A 16362-nucleotide genomic window follows, 5' to 3' on the forward strand; every position below is an offset into this window, starting at 1 on the left:
GGGGGAGGAGAAGGGGGGAGGGGAGGGGGAAATGGGGAAAAACAAACAAAGCTCTACTGCAACCAGCATGCACCCGGTTTGCAGGTTTACTGCCACCACGCGAACCGGTCCGGTGGGTTCGTTTCTGTGCCGATCGTCGAGAAAATTAGCCATCAATCGGGCCCGTACTGTACGGGTTCGTGGAAAGCCCCGTGCAATGTAGCATTTAAGCTCAACAAAGTAGCAATCGAGCCCCCGAGGGGGGGGGGGGGGGGGATGGAGGGTGTGAGGATGGCAAGAAAAGCCCCCCAAATCTGTGCGCTTGTGTGTGGCAGGATCTAATAAATGTGCCAGTGTAATAAACCCATCGTTTTTCCTGCTCGTTTGTCGCTATTTTTTGTGTTTTCAGACTGTCATTTGACATTCCATTGGCGGATGTAAAAAGCCGTTTGCTGCAACTGCATCAACTTCTATTGACGGCTTTCATTCTCATGCAAGCCAAACGCCGTCGCGATTAAGCATTTAAAAGCAATACGATACGACGATCCACCCTGACAGCATATGAGGCTTATAGTGGTGTGTCACGCACACAAGCCTAATTGCACCCTTTCTCATCCACGCGGCGGCGTGCAGGTTGATTATGATGGATGCTGTCTACGACGGAGCATAAAACATTCCGGTTTGTCTGGGCTTCTGTCGCGAGTCTGTCGCGCTGTAAGCCATGGAGATAAAAGTCCCCACGGTTTGGTACGCCGCTGGTGGATTGGAAAGGATCGGAATGCGGTCAACACTCCCGTCGATCCAGCCGCCTAGAAGCCGCGTTCACATGGCGATGGTCGTATTAATTAGCTTAATGCACTATTAGTAACGTTCCGGTTTGGTCATGTTTCGAATTTTACTAGCAAGCATGTGTTGCTTGGCCGGCGACTCGCGCAATTGCCCGTGAAAAGCACTCATATTTTTGCTGCTGGATGGAATCGATTTGAATTGTCGATAAGAAAGGGTAATAATTACAGTTGCAGTCAACATTTAGCGTGATGGAGGGAAAACATCATTATCGAGCTGGATCGTAGGTAATGCCTTCAGGAGTCTGCTAACTGCTCTTATCGTTTTTTGATTATTGCCAGCAATGTTAGCCGTTATCAAATGTTCGTGATAACTTATTTGTCCCCTTTGTAAGCTGCTCTACTGCAAAAGCGTGTATTAAATCCATCGCTGGAAACAAAAATGATATTAGTTCAAATAGCAAGCATAGAGCTTTTTACAACATGCGTTCTTTTGATATATTTCCAATTTTTAATATCAGGTTTCCTAAATGTGATGGGATTCGACCGATTGTCATCGCCACAAACAAACCCCCGAAGCGTTATTAACGAGTCACATTTTTGTTTTAATTTGCTTTCATTTTTTTTACCGTCATCACGGCTTGCCATCGGTTTGCCAACGGTTTTCAACTATCTAAACATTTACATAAAACAAATCAAGTATTTAAAACGACTCCTGTATGTTTTACACCACGAGAAACCATCCAATCGGAATCCAACTGCTGAAAACGATTGATACGCCTACGCGATTGTGGTACACGAAGGCATACTGTAATGTTATCTTGTCGGTATCTCCAAGCAAACCCTGGCACATCCAAGATAGCGTGTAATCTCACTGATGTGTAGACCGGAGAGTTACATCCCCATGAGGGTTGGAGTTTCCACACTATCCCCCATCAGCTCACTGACGTCGCGAAACAAAAAAAATCGCAGATCATCGTGACTCGGCAATCTGGTGGCTCTTTGCCGCATGGTTGGGTTATGGGGAGGTGGGATTCGTCATCGTACAGTGACGAATCGATTTTGGTTGCTTCTCACCACCATCGTCACCACGTTGGCTATTTGAGATAGCCCATTATACCACATGAGGTGCATCGCGAGCTGGTTTGATTGTGCGAGAAGGTAAGATGAGACAGCTCCTAGACGAGCAGCAGAAGTAGTAGAGCATTGCATTTCTACTGCTGCTTGCCATCTACAGTGTCACAGGCTTCGTTGACCATCTCGTTGAAGGCTTCCGCATCATCTGCGTAGATGTGGTGACCGGAACCTTCGATGATTTTCACGCTCACGAACGAGTGATCGTTGAGTTGCTTGATTGTGTCGGCTGGACTGGTAAGAAGGAGCCAGGATTTCGACCCATACAGCACGGTCACCGGGACGGTGCTCTTGATCTCACCGATCCGGCTAAGCATTGGGTTTTTCGCCCACGCAAAATCGTGCATCATGGAGTGGAAGGCACCTTCCCCGCTGGAACAGTTTAGAAGGATCCTCGTGAGATTGTATGCTTACTTTCGATAAGGTAGCGTTATACTTACGTTGGATTCTGCGAGTTGCACTGATGGATGTAGTTCGAAATGTCCGTCCCGTCCGCAATCATGGGGGTGAACTTTTGCACAATGTCCTGCCGGAATCGGTTAACCAGCGACGGCCCGTACGGTCCCGCCATTCGTATCGGCCACAGCGGATTTAGCATTTTTGAGATGGCGAACACGGGCTTGAGCCAGAAGCGAATCTTTACCGTGCTCTCGAAGTCCTTCGGTTTCTCGGGTAAACCCCACGGGTCAGCCAGGATGAGATGACGCAACCGGTCCGGGTACGAGAGGGCATAACTCGCCGCAATATATCCACCCATCGAGTGTCCCAGCAAGATTATCTCCTTGAGGTTCATTTCGCGGCGCCATTCGTCGATCGATTTGACCAACTGCTTCTCGACCACGGCCGGATCTGATGAGAACCGTGGTCTAGAGCTTCGACCAAACCCAAGCACATCTATTGCGTACACCGGCCGGTCCTTTGCAAGTGCGTCAAGATTGAGTACCCATAAAGCCACGCCCGCGCCGAGTCCATGCACGAGCACCAGCGGAACGTTGGGAGATTCCGTGTTCAGTGAAAGGGTCCATATTTTGTCCGCCTCTCCAACGCAATGTCCAACGTCAACGAAGCTTCCGCGATATGGCGTTTTCAGATCTAGAATGTTTGATACGAGCAGGTTGCATGAGTCATCGAATTACGTTCACCAGAGATAATCAGCACCAAGCGTATACTTACAGGAAAGAATACGCCGTTCCAGGGTACGTAGCATGTCGAAAGATGTGCCCGTCCACCAGTGTGACCAGCTGAAAGTAGCAAACAACCGAATTTAGGACCGCAGAGATGTACAAAATATCACAAACCGAACACCATGCTTCCAATGCAACGTAAAGAAATTTAAAAATAATAGCACATACCTTCTGTCTTTGGAGCAACGAGAAGAATCGCCGCTATTTGTCTGATTGTCCAATGTCGTCGTTGTTGCTTCTGCTGCCATTGCCAATCACTTTTGGTTTGATCACCGCACACCCGCTTCTCACGACGTTTCCAAATGTTATGAAACTCGGCTCTTCATGATGCTGATCTGTACGCTAAAATCTAGCCTGCGACCGATACGTACGACGCAATACAGTAGGCGCTCGACTTAGCCTGCTTGGCAGCTTCAAAAATCAGTGACAGTTTGTTTTTCTAATGCTTTATAACGCTACAGTGCTTCTAGTACGGATAATTTAATGTTTTGTTTGGCAAAGTATTGCATCAATCGATCCAATCTGAAAGGATTGTGTTCATGAAATATAAACGGAAAAGATAAAAATAAAGGTTAACCCAAAGTTATGATTTAAGATATTTTATGCTTATCACGTGTAGCATGAAATAATCACGTGTTCATATAGTTTATGGGAAAAAATGCTTTAAACATATACAGATGGATTTATTTGCACGTACGGAGAAATTTTGGAAGATGACTGTATGGTACTTTTTTTTATTGGTACTTGCTACTTGATTCAGTAGATGATGAAATATTAAACTTACGATTAGAAGTAAATTAGAAATCTTTAAAGGATTCACTTACACAATATATCACTTATTTCGTTTTCTGTATAATGATGAGAAATCCGTAAAATGTACAACTGTTTATGGAAAATATGTAACATTAGCAAACACACCGGCAAAGGCAGCAACCCAAAACAAACTGGATGAACTCACATTAAGATGAACTCTACAGCAGCCCTGTTTTGAAAACTGTCAAAAATAACAACGTCACAGTGTGCCTTGAAAAATTGCAAATAACAAAATTGCTGCATGCTTATCATGACGGCAAACAAAATATCTTCGAGTTGACTCATTACTTAAATTTTTATTAAAAGTTACATTTGAAAACTCCAAAATAGTAGATTTTTCTTTAAGAGGTTAGTTGGGATACAAAGCAAGTTTAGTGTATATTTCGATATTTAAAGCGTTAAATGTAACAAATTATTAGTACAGCAAACTCTCGCTTACATCCAATTTGTTGCGGTTCTTAATCTAATTTTCTAACCAAAATATTGTTCAATACAACTATAAATCTACTCTCATTTTCAACTGTTTCTCAAAAAACGTTACTAATGCAGATTAATACGCATTCGAGATGCTAAAAATCAATTTCTAGATATGCAATTCTACCTATGCAATTCAAATAGGATTTTTATGGATAGAAAGTTGTTGACATCGACTCAACGTAGATAGCTGGAAGAAAAGGACACCAAGCACTTCTGGTGATTGTATTTGCAAAAAGGTTCATTCATTCATCAAACCCAATCGTCAGCTCTGACATTAGGCGAACATGTGTAAGTGCTATCAATGCAGTAATCCATTGCGTGTATCCTACGACGGTGTGTGTGTAATTTCACTTTTCTCTTCCTTTTCCTCGTTGATCCAACAGTTCACACAAAACTGCTTCTAAATTGATTGTTGGAAAAATTAAACACAAAGGTTTGCATTTTCCATCCTTTTAACGACTAAAACTACAGCTACAGCAAATAAGGGTAACATCAAAACAGTAAATATTCCGCAAATCTCAAACCCAAAAATCACCCTTTTTCTCTCACTCTAGCTCTCCCAACGCGTACACTTTCTCTTTCCAATTCACGCACATGAGCCTCCGGAGAGCGACGATGTTTCGGCGAACGCACCGTTCACGACGTCATACATCCATCGCTAGCGAGTTCATTCGATTCCGTCGAGCAAATCGCAGTGCTTGCCGTGAACGTGTGTAGTAGGGGAAGCCCGCTATCGCGTACACATTAAAATTGCTCGCCAGTGTGTGGGGGTAGAGCGCTGAAAACGATATTACTCTTCGTCGGTCAATGTTTTTGTTCTACACGCGCAAAAACCGTCGCGAACGGAATCGTTAAGATCCAACCAAATAGTGCCCGTAAAAAAGTGCGAGAGGCAGCCATTGTGATTTTTTTCTTCTCTGGTCAAGAATTGCATCCAGTATTAACAGCAGCAGCAGTGGAGCGAGCTATTCCCGAGTGACGGCACTGCTTCCTTGGCGTCGGCTTCACATTCCAGTTTTATTTGGTTATAAAAGGTAAATTTAGAATACGATTCTGCCTCTATGTTGGTTCTCTCAATCACGAAAAAGCTTCGCAGTTTTGGTTTCATTTGGATCGGTTATAGCAACAGTGTTTTCAGTGATGCTGGCATTAAAAGCCCTATTTGATTGAAAATTTGCAACCGAAGGCCAATTCTCGCTACGTTGTTTATATTTTCTCTCAGTTTTAGCAGGCGACTTTGGGTCGCGTCACATTCTCCTTACTTTGGCTACGAACATTTGTAGCCTCGCTTATTGTTTCTTTTTTTCACGCACCATTGTGATATGGATTATGCGAGCGAGCTAGAATTTGCGGTTCGATTGCGAAGAAGGATTCATTAATTTTCCTCTCTCGGTAATTTTTCGTCATCCGGTTCGTCCATTTTTGGTTCTTGCGTGGTAATGTGCGTGTGTGCGTTCGTGTGTTCAACTGTTGTATTTCTTTCCCGACGACGTCCTGTGCCCGTCGAGGGCTGTGTAGGTGAATACATTGTCGTAGCCATGCTAGCAAGGTGCGTGTGTATGCGTAGACTTCGCGTTGCTGAGGCTGTCCTTTATACCACAGACTCTGTGGTGGACCTGCTGAAACGCTCATCCGCTAGACGTTTCCCTTTCTCATTCTCTCGCTTTCCGACATACCACTTTTCCTTCCCTCTCCCCCCCCCTCTCTCTCTCTCTCTCTCTCTCTCGCACGCTCGCTCCAGCTTGCGCAGCGGGAGGTGTTTTTATTATTCCCCTGCCAGTTGAATTCGCTGCAATCATTTTCTGACCGCGCGATTCCACTTCCCTGGGGGGATCGAGACATCTGCAGACGCGGCCAACAGACGCTTTGGTACGTTTATGACCCATGATCGTATGCATGTCCGCGCAAGAAGCCTAATCTGGAGGCACCGGTTGTAATCACGCTTGCAAGAAAAATAAGCACTGTTCGGCGGAAATGCAATATGCATTCAACAAAGTGCCGTACCGCTTTTCTTTTGTTGATTGTCTGGAGCTCTTCCCGTTGCAGCATCATTAGCATTATTTCTCACGTCTAACTAATGAACGAGAGTGTGTGCGAGCGCGGGCGAGATGCGTGTGAGTGCAGTGTTGTTGTAATGAAACCTCAAAACCAGCTCACCTCTCGGGCTGACCCCCGCACATCATCTCACACAGATGGTCAACATATTTTTTCGTTAGCAGACGACGAGGCGAGTAACGTGGGAAGACCAAAAAAGATGGCGGCAGAGATCGAATATTAGGCGACATTTAGCATACAACAAACGAGCCCAACGGGGCTGACCGATGGGCCACGTACTCGTGCCAAAATTAGTTCCATCGTGCATTGCAATTGAGATTTTTGAGAATTGTTTCGGGAAATCCAACGGTATCACTTGTGCGTTATTTTTGACAGACGGCAGTGCGATAATTTCGGTTCGTACCATCACCCGCAGACTGTCTCTTGCGCGTATATGCTGGTGTGTGGTTATGCGTGCCTCTAAGTCATCTACTGTGGTGTATTATGATGCTGCATTCCCGGCATTCTTTGGGCAATCAAAAAAAGAAGTAACTCTTACGCAGTGAAGGAACGTTTGTTTAATTCGTTGCGAAGCGGTGAAAAGTGATCGAGAAACGAGAGCAATGGCTAGCAACGAACACTCAAAAGCGATGCAAAATCAACCCAGTGCAGCGGCACCGATCAGAACGGTATTCGAGTCTACAATCAATTGTCCGCGAAAATGCGGCACATGTCCCCACAACCTAACCTATCAACCCGCTCCAGTCTTCAATCAGTTTAAATGCACGTATTAACTGATGCTGCAATACAGACATGCCTGAACCATCGCGGTATGTCAAATTCAAACGTGTCAGTTGATGGCGAAGAATGAAAACAAATTAAAGCGATCGTTAATTCGCGCGGACCAACGTCTTTCGCTTAGCCGGAGATTCCCATACACCGCTTTCAGGTCCCGATCGGTTGCATTTTCTCACATACTGCTCATATTCTTCTGCCTTTTAGGTGAACGAGTGCGACCAACCTAAGCCGCGGTGTGTTGAGTGGAAAACGAAGAAACGTATCCTTTCGAGACGAGTGTGAACCGCGAAAGGTGAACTTACTGGTGGAAGCCGGAAATAACGGGCCAGTTTCCTCGAAGGTGTTGCAGTGCAACCTCGAGAGTAGCGCACAATGTACTGCAACTTTTCTGTCCTGCGATTGCCGAGCGTTAGGGTAGATTGGAAAAACGGATTGTTAAAAATTAACACGCACGAAGGCGCCGGTACAAAGGCGTAGTAATCTTGCGGTTGTGCTGCATATTCTACGTAAGGGAGCACCGGGTGCCCTGCGTTGGACCGAGTGGTGAAAGTGTTCGTGAAGGGGCTAAGGGCAAAGGAAGCAGCTAGTTTGTTACGGCTTAGGTCAGCAAAGCCACGTGTTCGCCATGTCGAAGTGGAATAAATCCCAGGGAGTGATTGTGCCGCTCGAATCGCTCATAAAAGAGCGCCGCAAAGAAAACTGCCCCGCACCACGCCGTTCCGCCGGTCTGGTAGGCCGTTGGGGCATTACGAGCTTTACATCGATCCGTAGCCGAAATTACGGTAGGTATTTTACATCGATAAATGTTTTCGTTTGCTTTTTCAGCCTGTAAATGGAGCGTCGTGGGGCCGTTAATTTGATTAATTTGTTTATCGTAGTCGGCAAGCCGAATTAACACAACCATATGGTTTTCTCTAATGCTCACACACAGTCGCGGAGTACAATAATGTTGATCTGAAGGACCCAACCGGGCTGGAGCTCGGTTCCGGTGATTCACCAGAGAGCATGGTGAATCTGTTGGGCTCGAACGCCTCGGAGCCGGCTCGGCCAAGGAAATTTTTCAAAAGCCGCAACACGTTGCCACCACCACCGCCACCGCAAATGCTTTCCGCGGACCATGCCGGCCAGCAACACTCACCGTACGCGGGTGGGATTGGTGCGGGGATGGTGTACGGAGGGCCACCGAGTGGAGCGGAACTGTGGAACAGAGGTGGAAGTGCCACCACCACGACTCCACCCCAGGCAGCACAAAACTTCTACCAGCCGCTATCGGCCGGGGCCGCAACCCCGCAGTTCTCACCCACCGGACCGCAATCCGCAAACGTGGGTCTAATACCGGCCGGTGCCCACGACGGGATGGCCTACGCCGTTCAGTTGCACCCGCAGCTGCCACTTGGCACGTCCAAAGAGAAGACGGGCCGGAAAAAGAAGCGCACCGCGGTTGCTGCGACTCTGGTGATGGATCCTTCGGTGCCTTTCGCCGGAGTGGATGTGCCAACGGGCCGCAAAGCTACCAACAAGGCGGCGAAAAAGGAAAAGAAAGAGAAACGGACCAAGAAGACGAAAAAGGACACTCCCGTGGGTGGGACGGAGGCGCTGGAGCAACCGAAGCGCAATTCATCCCGCATCCGCAACCGCGTGGTCAATTACAACGAGGAAGAGGATAGTAATGACGACGAGCGGTCAGTGGCGAGGCATGCCGCCGGTAACCATCATCTTCCGCCTGCGAGTACACCGGAATACTCCGGAATTGCGCTGCCGGTTGATACCTCGTTCGCGGGTATGCTCGGCCAGCAACAGCAGCAGATGTTGCTTCATCAGCATCAGGATCCGCTTGTTACGACGGCCGCTTTCCATAGCACACATGGTCAGGCGTCTTCGCCGGTTGCTGCCGGATGTAGTGGCGTTGAATCCGGTGGCGAAGGACGATCAAATATGAAGCCGAGCACAACCACCGTCGTGACACCCCTGCCATCTCCAACCATCAGCGAACATCGGCCTATCTTACTGCGTATTTCGAAGGTAAGCATTCGAGCTTTTGCTCTTTTCAGCGTCCTTTGCACATCCACACGAAAAGCTGTATTTATCGAGATTTTACATCAAAATGAAAATTAAGATATGTTACAACATTGAAATGGGTCGAGGGAGATAGATTTTCTCAAAATGCTGTTTAGTATAGAGCACATTTGTGCTTTTACACTTGGTGATATGAGTGTGATAAGAGATCAAAAATAGAGATTGCTTGTCGTTCGACATGAATAAGCAGGTTATTATGGATCGGAAAGCTGGGACAATGTTTACAAAAAAAGGATTACGTGCTTACGGAACATCCTGTTATCCTGCCCCCTTGCAACATTTCTTCGATTGTTTCAATTTTCCTTCCCACACCACTTCACGCGCTTTCGCCGTATGTGTGTGTTGCGACATAGCGAATAGCGTGCGGGCATGTGCGTTGAAAAACTAACGCAATCATCAGTGTGCGTGCATGTGTTGGTGGAACAATCGAACTGCACATGGCCAAACCCTCCCCCCCTCCGACCCAACGAGCGCTCACTAGCCGTGGGCATGTGTGCGTGCCGCCCAATGAATCGGTCGCATGCACTGAGCTATTGCAGTGGTAGTGAGTACGTACCGTGCGCCCTTCCGTAATGCTGTGCTGGAAGAAAATTCGTCAACACTCTCCGATGGCTCATTCTGGCTTCTTTGGTGCGTGAGACAAGATCGGGCTTTTTCTAGCGCCACCCGGGGAGTGTCCGTTGTTTGCGGGTTGTGTGTGTGTGCGCGCGTATTTCCTGTGCCTTCTTTTTTCTACCGTCCCGATCCGGACCCATAGTGCCTGCGTTTGCCCGCGCTTTTTCCCCGATGCTGGATAGAAGGATGAACGGGTGTGTGCTGGGTACTGCTAGGTGAGGGATGAAATGTTTTCCGAGTGAGCCCAATTTGCTGCCAGCTCCGTCTCACGGTCGGTCGCGCCATTTTTCGCCAAAGTGTGTCATGGTCCGGTTCGGTGTGGCTGCACACATGACCTACTGTGTGGATGTTTTCTTTCTATTGCTCGTGGCTTAGTGTGCGTGTGTGTGTATGTTCGTTGCGCTGCTTTTCCCGGTGGTCGATGGGCAGATGTTTCCCGAACATCCTTGCCATCCTTACCATCCTAGCAGCCGTTGCTTTGAGGCGGGTTGTTTCGGTAAAAAAATGGCGGCAAATCAACGTTATCATGAGGCGCCATATCAGTTTCAATGCCAGCGAATGACATTACATTTTTTGTTGTTCTGTGTGACATTACACAGAAGAAGCTCAATACATTCATTTGCTTGTCCGAATAGCTTCAAGCGTACGTCTACGGCTACCTGCAATGGTTGTCAAACTGTAAAATTGATGTAGATCCCTTCGCAAAAGCCATCGCTTAGTTTAGTTTTCCAGATCAGATTCAAGTGACAGGTATTAATTGCACCCATGGTTGGTACATTTCCAGGGCACGTCTATGCTGATTAGTACCGACAGTGAAGAAGTGTCCACCAACAGCACACCACCAACGGCCGTACACAGTCAGCCCTTATGCGTCCCGGATCAAAGGCCACAGGAAGAGGACGAAGATGATTTCGAATGTGACCAGTTGCCACCACGCCTGCTCCTAGCAGGAAGCGAATCCTCCAGCGTGGACCACTCCGACACGGCCCAAAAGCTACCGTACCGGCAATATCTCGAACAGCTGCAGCAGCAGGACGTAGCTGAGTCCTCGCTACACACCACGCAGGTTGAACCGGCACCGTCCGTTGACGTCACGCAGCAACCACCCAAAACGGAACTGAAGATTAAGATCTCGCTCGTTGGCAAGCCGTTGATAAGTAGCACGACAAGCAGCGCCCGGTCTACCACACCGAGTGGCCTCACGAAGGGCACCAAGGGCACGCGGTATAATTTTAAAAAGCGCGCCATCGAACGCGAACGAGCCCGCTCACATCTACCGTCGAAGCGCACCAAGGCGGACCTTTCGGAGGGAAACCCGGAAGGACGAGACGCGCAATCACCGGGACATGGTGTGTCCGCACCCGTTTCATCGACGGTGCCAAAGCTAGCACCTAACCAGAAGCAGCATCAGCTGTCCACAACGTCGGTAACGGACAAACCGTGCCCATCTGTGGCCCGGCCCAGCTTTCCGCTACCCGGTACCGACACGTACGAGGTGTTCCGTACGCTCTCGTCACTCTCCGGTGGGGACGATTTTGATTCCCAGAGCTCAATCCTGGGCAGTGCATCTTCGGACAACACCCCGAAGCATACGCTAGCGCCTGGTGAAGACTGCCAGATCATCCATAGCCGCGGTTCGAGCGATTGTGGCAGTGATCTGGAGTTGTCCCAGAACAGCTCGACGGCGGCGGCTCCACCATCGGACGTGTACTCGGAGAGTGAAAACACGCAGGATAACAACCGCCGGCTGGTGAGTGATTACTCGCAGCAACCGGTACCGAACCGCTCGTTTGCGTCCTCTACAACGCCTTCGTCGTCGTATGCGAACGAGGCCGCTTCTATTGCACCGGTTTCCTCCGCCCAACACGAACAAGCCGGGGGAGAGCGTGTGGAGGTGCTGAAATTGAATTTGAAAAATGTCGGTACGCGCGTGACCAGAAACAAGATGAAGCACACGGGTTCTGACGAGCAGCAGCCGACTGCTGGAAAAGCTGATCAGTCAACAGCACCGGAAACGGAATCACCTTCCACTCGGCAGCTGCTTTTGAGGGTGGGTCGTAACGCACGGAACCGTTCTGCGAACACCACCGCTAACAACAACAACAACGTGGTAGAAAGCACCGTGAGTGAAAAGCGACCCCGTAAGGTCCTGCAGATGGAACAAGCGACCCCAACGCTGGAGGAAGACACGAAGAATAGCATAAGGCAGCAAACCGCCGATGATGGTGTGCCAGCTCTTCCGCAACATAGCAAACCGGAACCAACGCTACCGGAACCGCCGGCTATTGGACAAAAACCGAACATTACGCGCCAGTACAGCCGCCGGAAGAAGAACGTCGTGCCGCCGGATTATGCCGGAAGCGAACAAACGGTAGATTCCGGTGAGAGTAAACCTGGCGTGAGTCAGGAGACAACGCCCGAGGGAAGGATGAAGCATAACGGGGATTACGGAAGTGGTGCGAGTGTGCTGGATCAGCAGGTTACGTCCTGCAGTGGTCTAATCGTTCCCGGCGATGAAAGCATAACACAAACGGTTGCATCGACAGGGCAGGCAACGGTGGGGACATCCGCTGGACCGCCACCACCGATGCGGTTGGTTCTGCAGAAGAAGGGCACCATTTTTAAGAGCCGACCGATGGTTGGCACGTCAGATGGGGCGACGGATACGAAAAAGCGGCACGTTTACAAGCACAAGTGGGACAACGACAACGGTAACGGCATGATGGATCAGGAAGAGCAACCGGTTGGAGCCGGTGGTGTCGGTGCAGGTGGAGACGCTGGCATCGTGGGTAACGGAGCGAGTGGTACCGCCGGGGGTGGAGCTGGTGCTGGTAAGGTTCTTGATGGTCTGTCGAGTGGACTGGCGGATGGTCGTGATGATGGCACGGGAGAAGGTGTTGATGGTTCCGGAACCAGTTCCGGCGGTGGTCTTGGACCGGGAGGATCGGGTGTTAATTTGCTTGATTACGATGGTGATTTTGACGGAGAAGCTCCTTCCGTGGGCGGGATTCCTTTACGCTCGAAACGCGTCAAAATGATCTCGAGTGTAGTGAGCGGCGCTAGCGGTAGTAGCGGAATCGCTTTTGGCGCCGGTTCCGGTGCTGGCAGTGGTTCTGGAGCAAGCCATTTCGGTAGTTTTGGTGGTGGAGTTGGCCCACTCCGAGGACACCATCGATCAGCCGCGGATGGATACGACGGGGAGGATGGTTTTGATGATGAAAATGGCAGCGACGAGTACGGACCGGCACGGATGCGGTGTGATCGAGCCGAAAAACCCTTCTACACGATCGTGCGCAACGTAAAGAACTCCCACCAGATGCAGGAGATTGGCGAGTTCCAGGAGATGGACGACGATGTTGACTACATACTGAGCGCGCTGCATCCGGACAATCCCTGCTCGACCCGATGCCTTTCGGCGCTGCAGCTTGCGACCAAGTGCATGAAGCCGGCGTTTAAAATGCACGTACGAGCGCACGGTGTCGTGACGCGCTTCTTCCGGGCGCTTTCCGACGCACATGAGGACGCGAGTCTAGGACTCTGCACTGCCGCTATCATGTACGTGTTCTCGCAGGACAAACTGAATATGGATCTCGATCGGGACTCACTTGAGCTGATGCTGAACCTGCTCGATACGGATCACAAGCTGGATGGGGCTCAGCAGCAAGGACAGCTGCAGAAGATCCGCCAGCGTGTAAAGGAGCTGTGCGAGGAGATCAAGAGCGCTGGTAAAGCGAAACACATCGACACGGATCGTGTGACGGCGGGTTCACTCGCGATGGAATCGTTGCTATCGCTCACATCACAGCGAGCTGGCGAGTGGTTTAAGGACGAACTGCGGGTACTCGGTGGAATCGAGCATCTCATCAAAACGGTCAACGAGTGCTACGAGCAAGTACCTTCACGAGCCCGTGACTGGACTGAACCGGCTGTGGCAAAATTGCGCAAGATCGAACGCTGTCTGCGTGTCCTTAACAACGTCACGCTGTTTAACCCACAAAATCAGTCCTTCCTGTTGGAGCACCGGGCGGGTTTGTTGGTGCAGATACTCGTTAAGCTGTACCGGCAGGTGGATAGCGATCTGATGCATTATCCTACTGACGACACGTCGCCCAAAGAGAGCATCGGTGTGTTGTTGCGTGAACTGCTGCAACCGATGCTGCACATGCTCATCACCCTAACGCACTCGTTCGACGAGGAAGGTAAGTTGGCCACTAAAAGGGTGCGGGAAGGTTTGTCTCTCATGTGTGCTTATCGTTGTGCTTGCTTTTTGGCTCTCGTTTCCAGCACATGGAGCCCATCTCGTTGGGAAGCAACCGGACGTGATCAATATAACGATGCATCTGCTGTTGCGGATCGCTGAGTACGTGCCGCATCGTTTCGTGTTTGATTTACACCTGCTCGCGTTGACGTTGCTGCTGCACCTAGCTCGTCCTAGCCAACTGAACCGGCAACAGGTACTACGCTACATGGATCCGGAAACCAATCGCGGGGGCATTAAGGCGCTGGTGGAGTATTTCGAGCAGCAAGAGGAAATGGCTAGGTAGGCAGGACTTTCATCCGCGTTACGTGCTGGCTTGTGGTGACGATTTGTTTTAATCCTTTCCTTTTTTTGCTCCATTTTCTCGCGATCGCTAGTCACGCGGAAGCGAAAACGAACGCTATTCTTGAGACGCCTGCCCGCACCGTTGACGCCGAGGACGCAGAAACGAAATGTAGGCGCTACCGTTTTTTGAAGTTCCCGTAACGCATCCCTAACCGCTCTCCATTGCCATTGCAGTAATACAAAAAGCCGAACATCATATGGAGCACACCTACATGGGTAGCCACGTTTGCATGCTGATTTGCCAGCTGGTTGTGGACGAACCGGGATACGAGCAGATCGCCCGGATGCACTTGAAGAACAACAACTTCAAGCGCATGGTCGTGGCGCTTAGCCGATACTACGAGTTTTTGAATCTCACGACCAACGTACGGTTTTGCGTTTAAGCAGCAGACCCAACTACACCACAGCAGGACATCAAGATTAATATGCGTTTATTTTTTATTCCCCCTCAGGCGGACGCGGAAAGTACCACACACAAGCGACAAACGAAGGAAGCCATCGACTACCTGAACCGGCTGGATGGATGTGAGGCGGGTGTTACGCGTGGTGCCAGCAGTGACGCGATGACTGCCTCGCTCTGCCAGTAAAACATCCGACGAAGACACGGAACAGCAGATGGAGAGGGTTCCGTCCCGCGAACCGTTATAGCGACGGTGGTGAGCCTTAGATAACATTGTTTGTTTGGAAAGCTCCTGTGCGTCAATTTTCCAGATCAACCGTAACCCCCGGGGGAAAAGGTGCGAATTGTCTTCTTGTTGTAAAATAGTTTCTTCATTTAATGCATTTTACGCAAGTTGCAAGCGCCATTTGCTTAAGTGCTTTCTTGAGTCTCTCGTCGAGGCGGCTAATTTTTCCCAACACAACTATTTTACTTCAACGATCATTTGTTTTAACAATGCTTGAGAGACCTTTTTCAAAGTGTTCCCTTCTGGTTATATTGCTTCCAATCTGTACGCCGAAATCGGCTTTTAAGAGGCACTTGTCGCAATATTTGATCCCTTTCAATTTATCGTTTTTTTCTTCTTTAATTTGTCGACTGTTTCAACTGTCATTCAAAAATCAGCAAATAAACAAGTGTTATTTCGTACATTGGCATTATCCATTTAGTAAACGGCAACATATTACACGTGTTTGGTCATGTACGGGGCCAAAACTGTAATAACTGATGAGCTACTACTACTTTCGAATGTTGGTATGAGAAGAGGTATTTGTTAACGTTGAAGAAGTATTGCACCATTAAAATCACAATGGATTTGCTGTTGGTTGAGGTGTGGATAGGATCCTGCGATGGAACAGAAATGAAACAAGTAGAAAACCCAGCACGGTATTACTGGACAGTGCTGAGGTAGTGAAACCATGTAACATGTCTATTTGCAATGGTAGGATTTATAAAACTGAGATCTCGTTACCTTCAGGTACACTTCAAAACGTTATTTTACCAAATGATTTTAACTTAAATTTTTGTTAGACATCATTTGCGAGCGCCTACAACCAGGTTCAACCCAGTCAGGATGGCTCAATTCTGTTGAGCAGGATTTTATCTAAATTAGCTTCGGGGAGTCGTACCCCGTGTTAATTGGTGACAGTAACGAATCGTGTTCCCAAAATGCTATCTATGCTAAATATGCATAAGCGAGAATCAGGACAAATTTTCGAAACAAGCTAGTACTACTGCAAATACATTAGCTCGTACCACCGGCTTTTGGTTAGGATCCTGGAACCGAGGAAGAAAAAAACCTTTTCCATACCTGTTTGTATTGCAGTTCCATGCTTTGTTCCGGCTGCTTGTCATAAATGGGAGGTCTGCCTCTCGTTTACTTCCAAACAATTGTCTTCTTTAATGGCGCTATAACCGCTATCAGTT

General features: G+C 48.8%; 2 protein-coding genes across 2 annotated transcripts; one reads left to right on the plus strand and one right to left on the minus strand.

Moving 5' to 3' along the window:
- Positions 1–1340: 1340 nt before the first annotated feature.
- Positions 1341–3382, minus strand: LOC128728309 ((Lyso)-N-acylphosphatidylethanolamine lipase-like). The gene is made up of 4 exons (XM_053821929.1): positions 3251–3382; positions 3072–3139; positions 2339–2990; positions 1341–2270 (listed from the first exon to the last, which is right to left on the minus strand). Exons 1-4 carry the CDS (start codon positions 3328–3330, stop codon positions 1979–1981), a joined length of 1092 nt encoding a protein of 363 aa, XP_053677904.1. The 5' UTR covers positions 3331–3382; the 3' UTR covers positions 1341–1978.
- A 4447-nt stretch (positions 3383–7829) lies between these two features.
- LOC128728343 (protein wings apart-like) lies at positions 7830–15523 on the plus strand. The gene is made up of 7 exons (XM_053821966.1): positions 7830–7986; positions 8136–9226; positions 10680–14094; positions 14180–14435; positions 14531–14607; positions 14673–14863; positions 14951–15523. The coding sequence occupies exons 1-7, from the start codon at positions 7830–7832 to the stop codon at positions 15083–15085; spliced, it is 5322 nt and encodes a 1773-aa protein (XP_053677941.1). The 3' UTR covers positions 15086–15523.
- The last annotated feature ends 839 nt before the right edge of the window (positions 15524–16362 follow it).

Source organism: Anopheles nili, chromosome X, assembly GCF_943737925.1.
Source record: "Anopheles nili chromosome X, idAnoNiliSN_F5_01, whole genome shotgun sequence".
NCBI classification, from domain to species: Eukaryota; Metazoa; Arthropoda; class Insecta; order Diptera; family Culicidae; genus Anopheles; species Anopheles nili.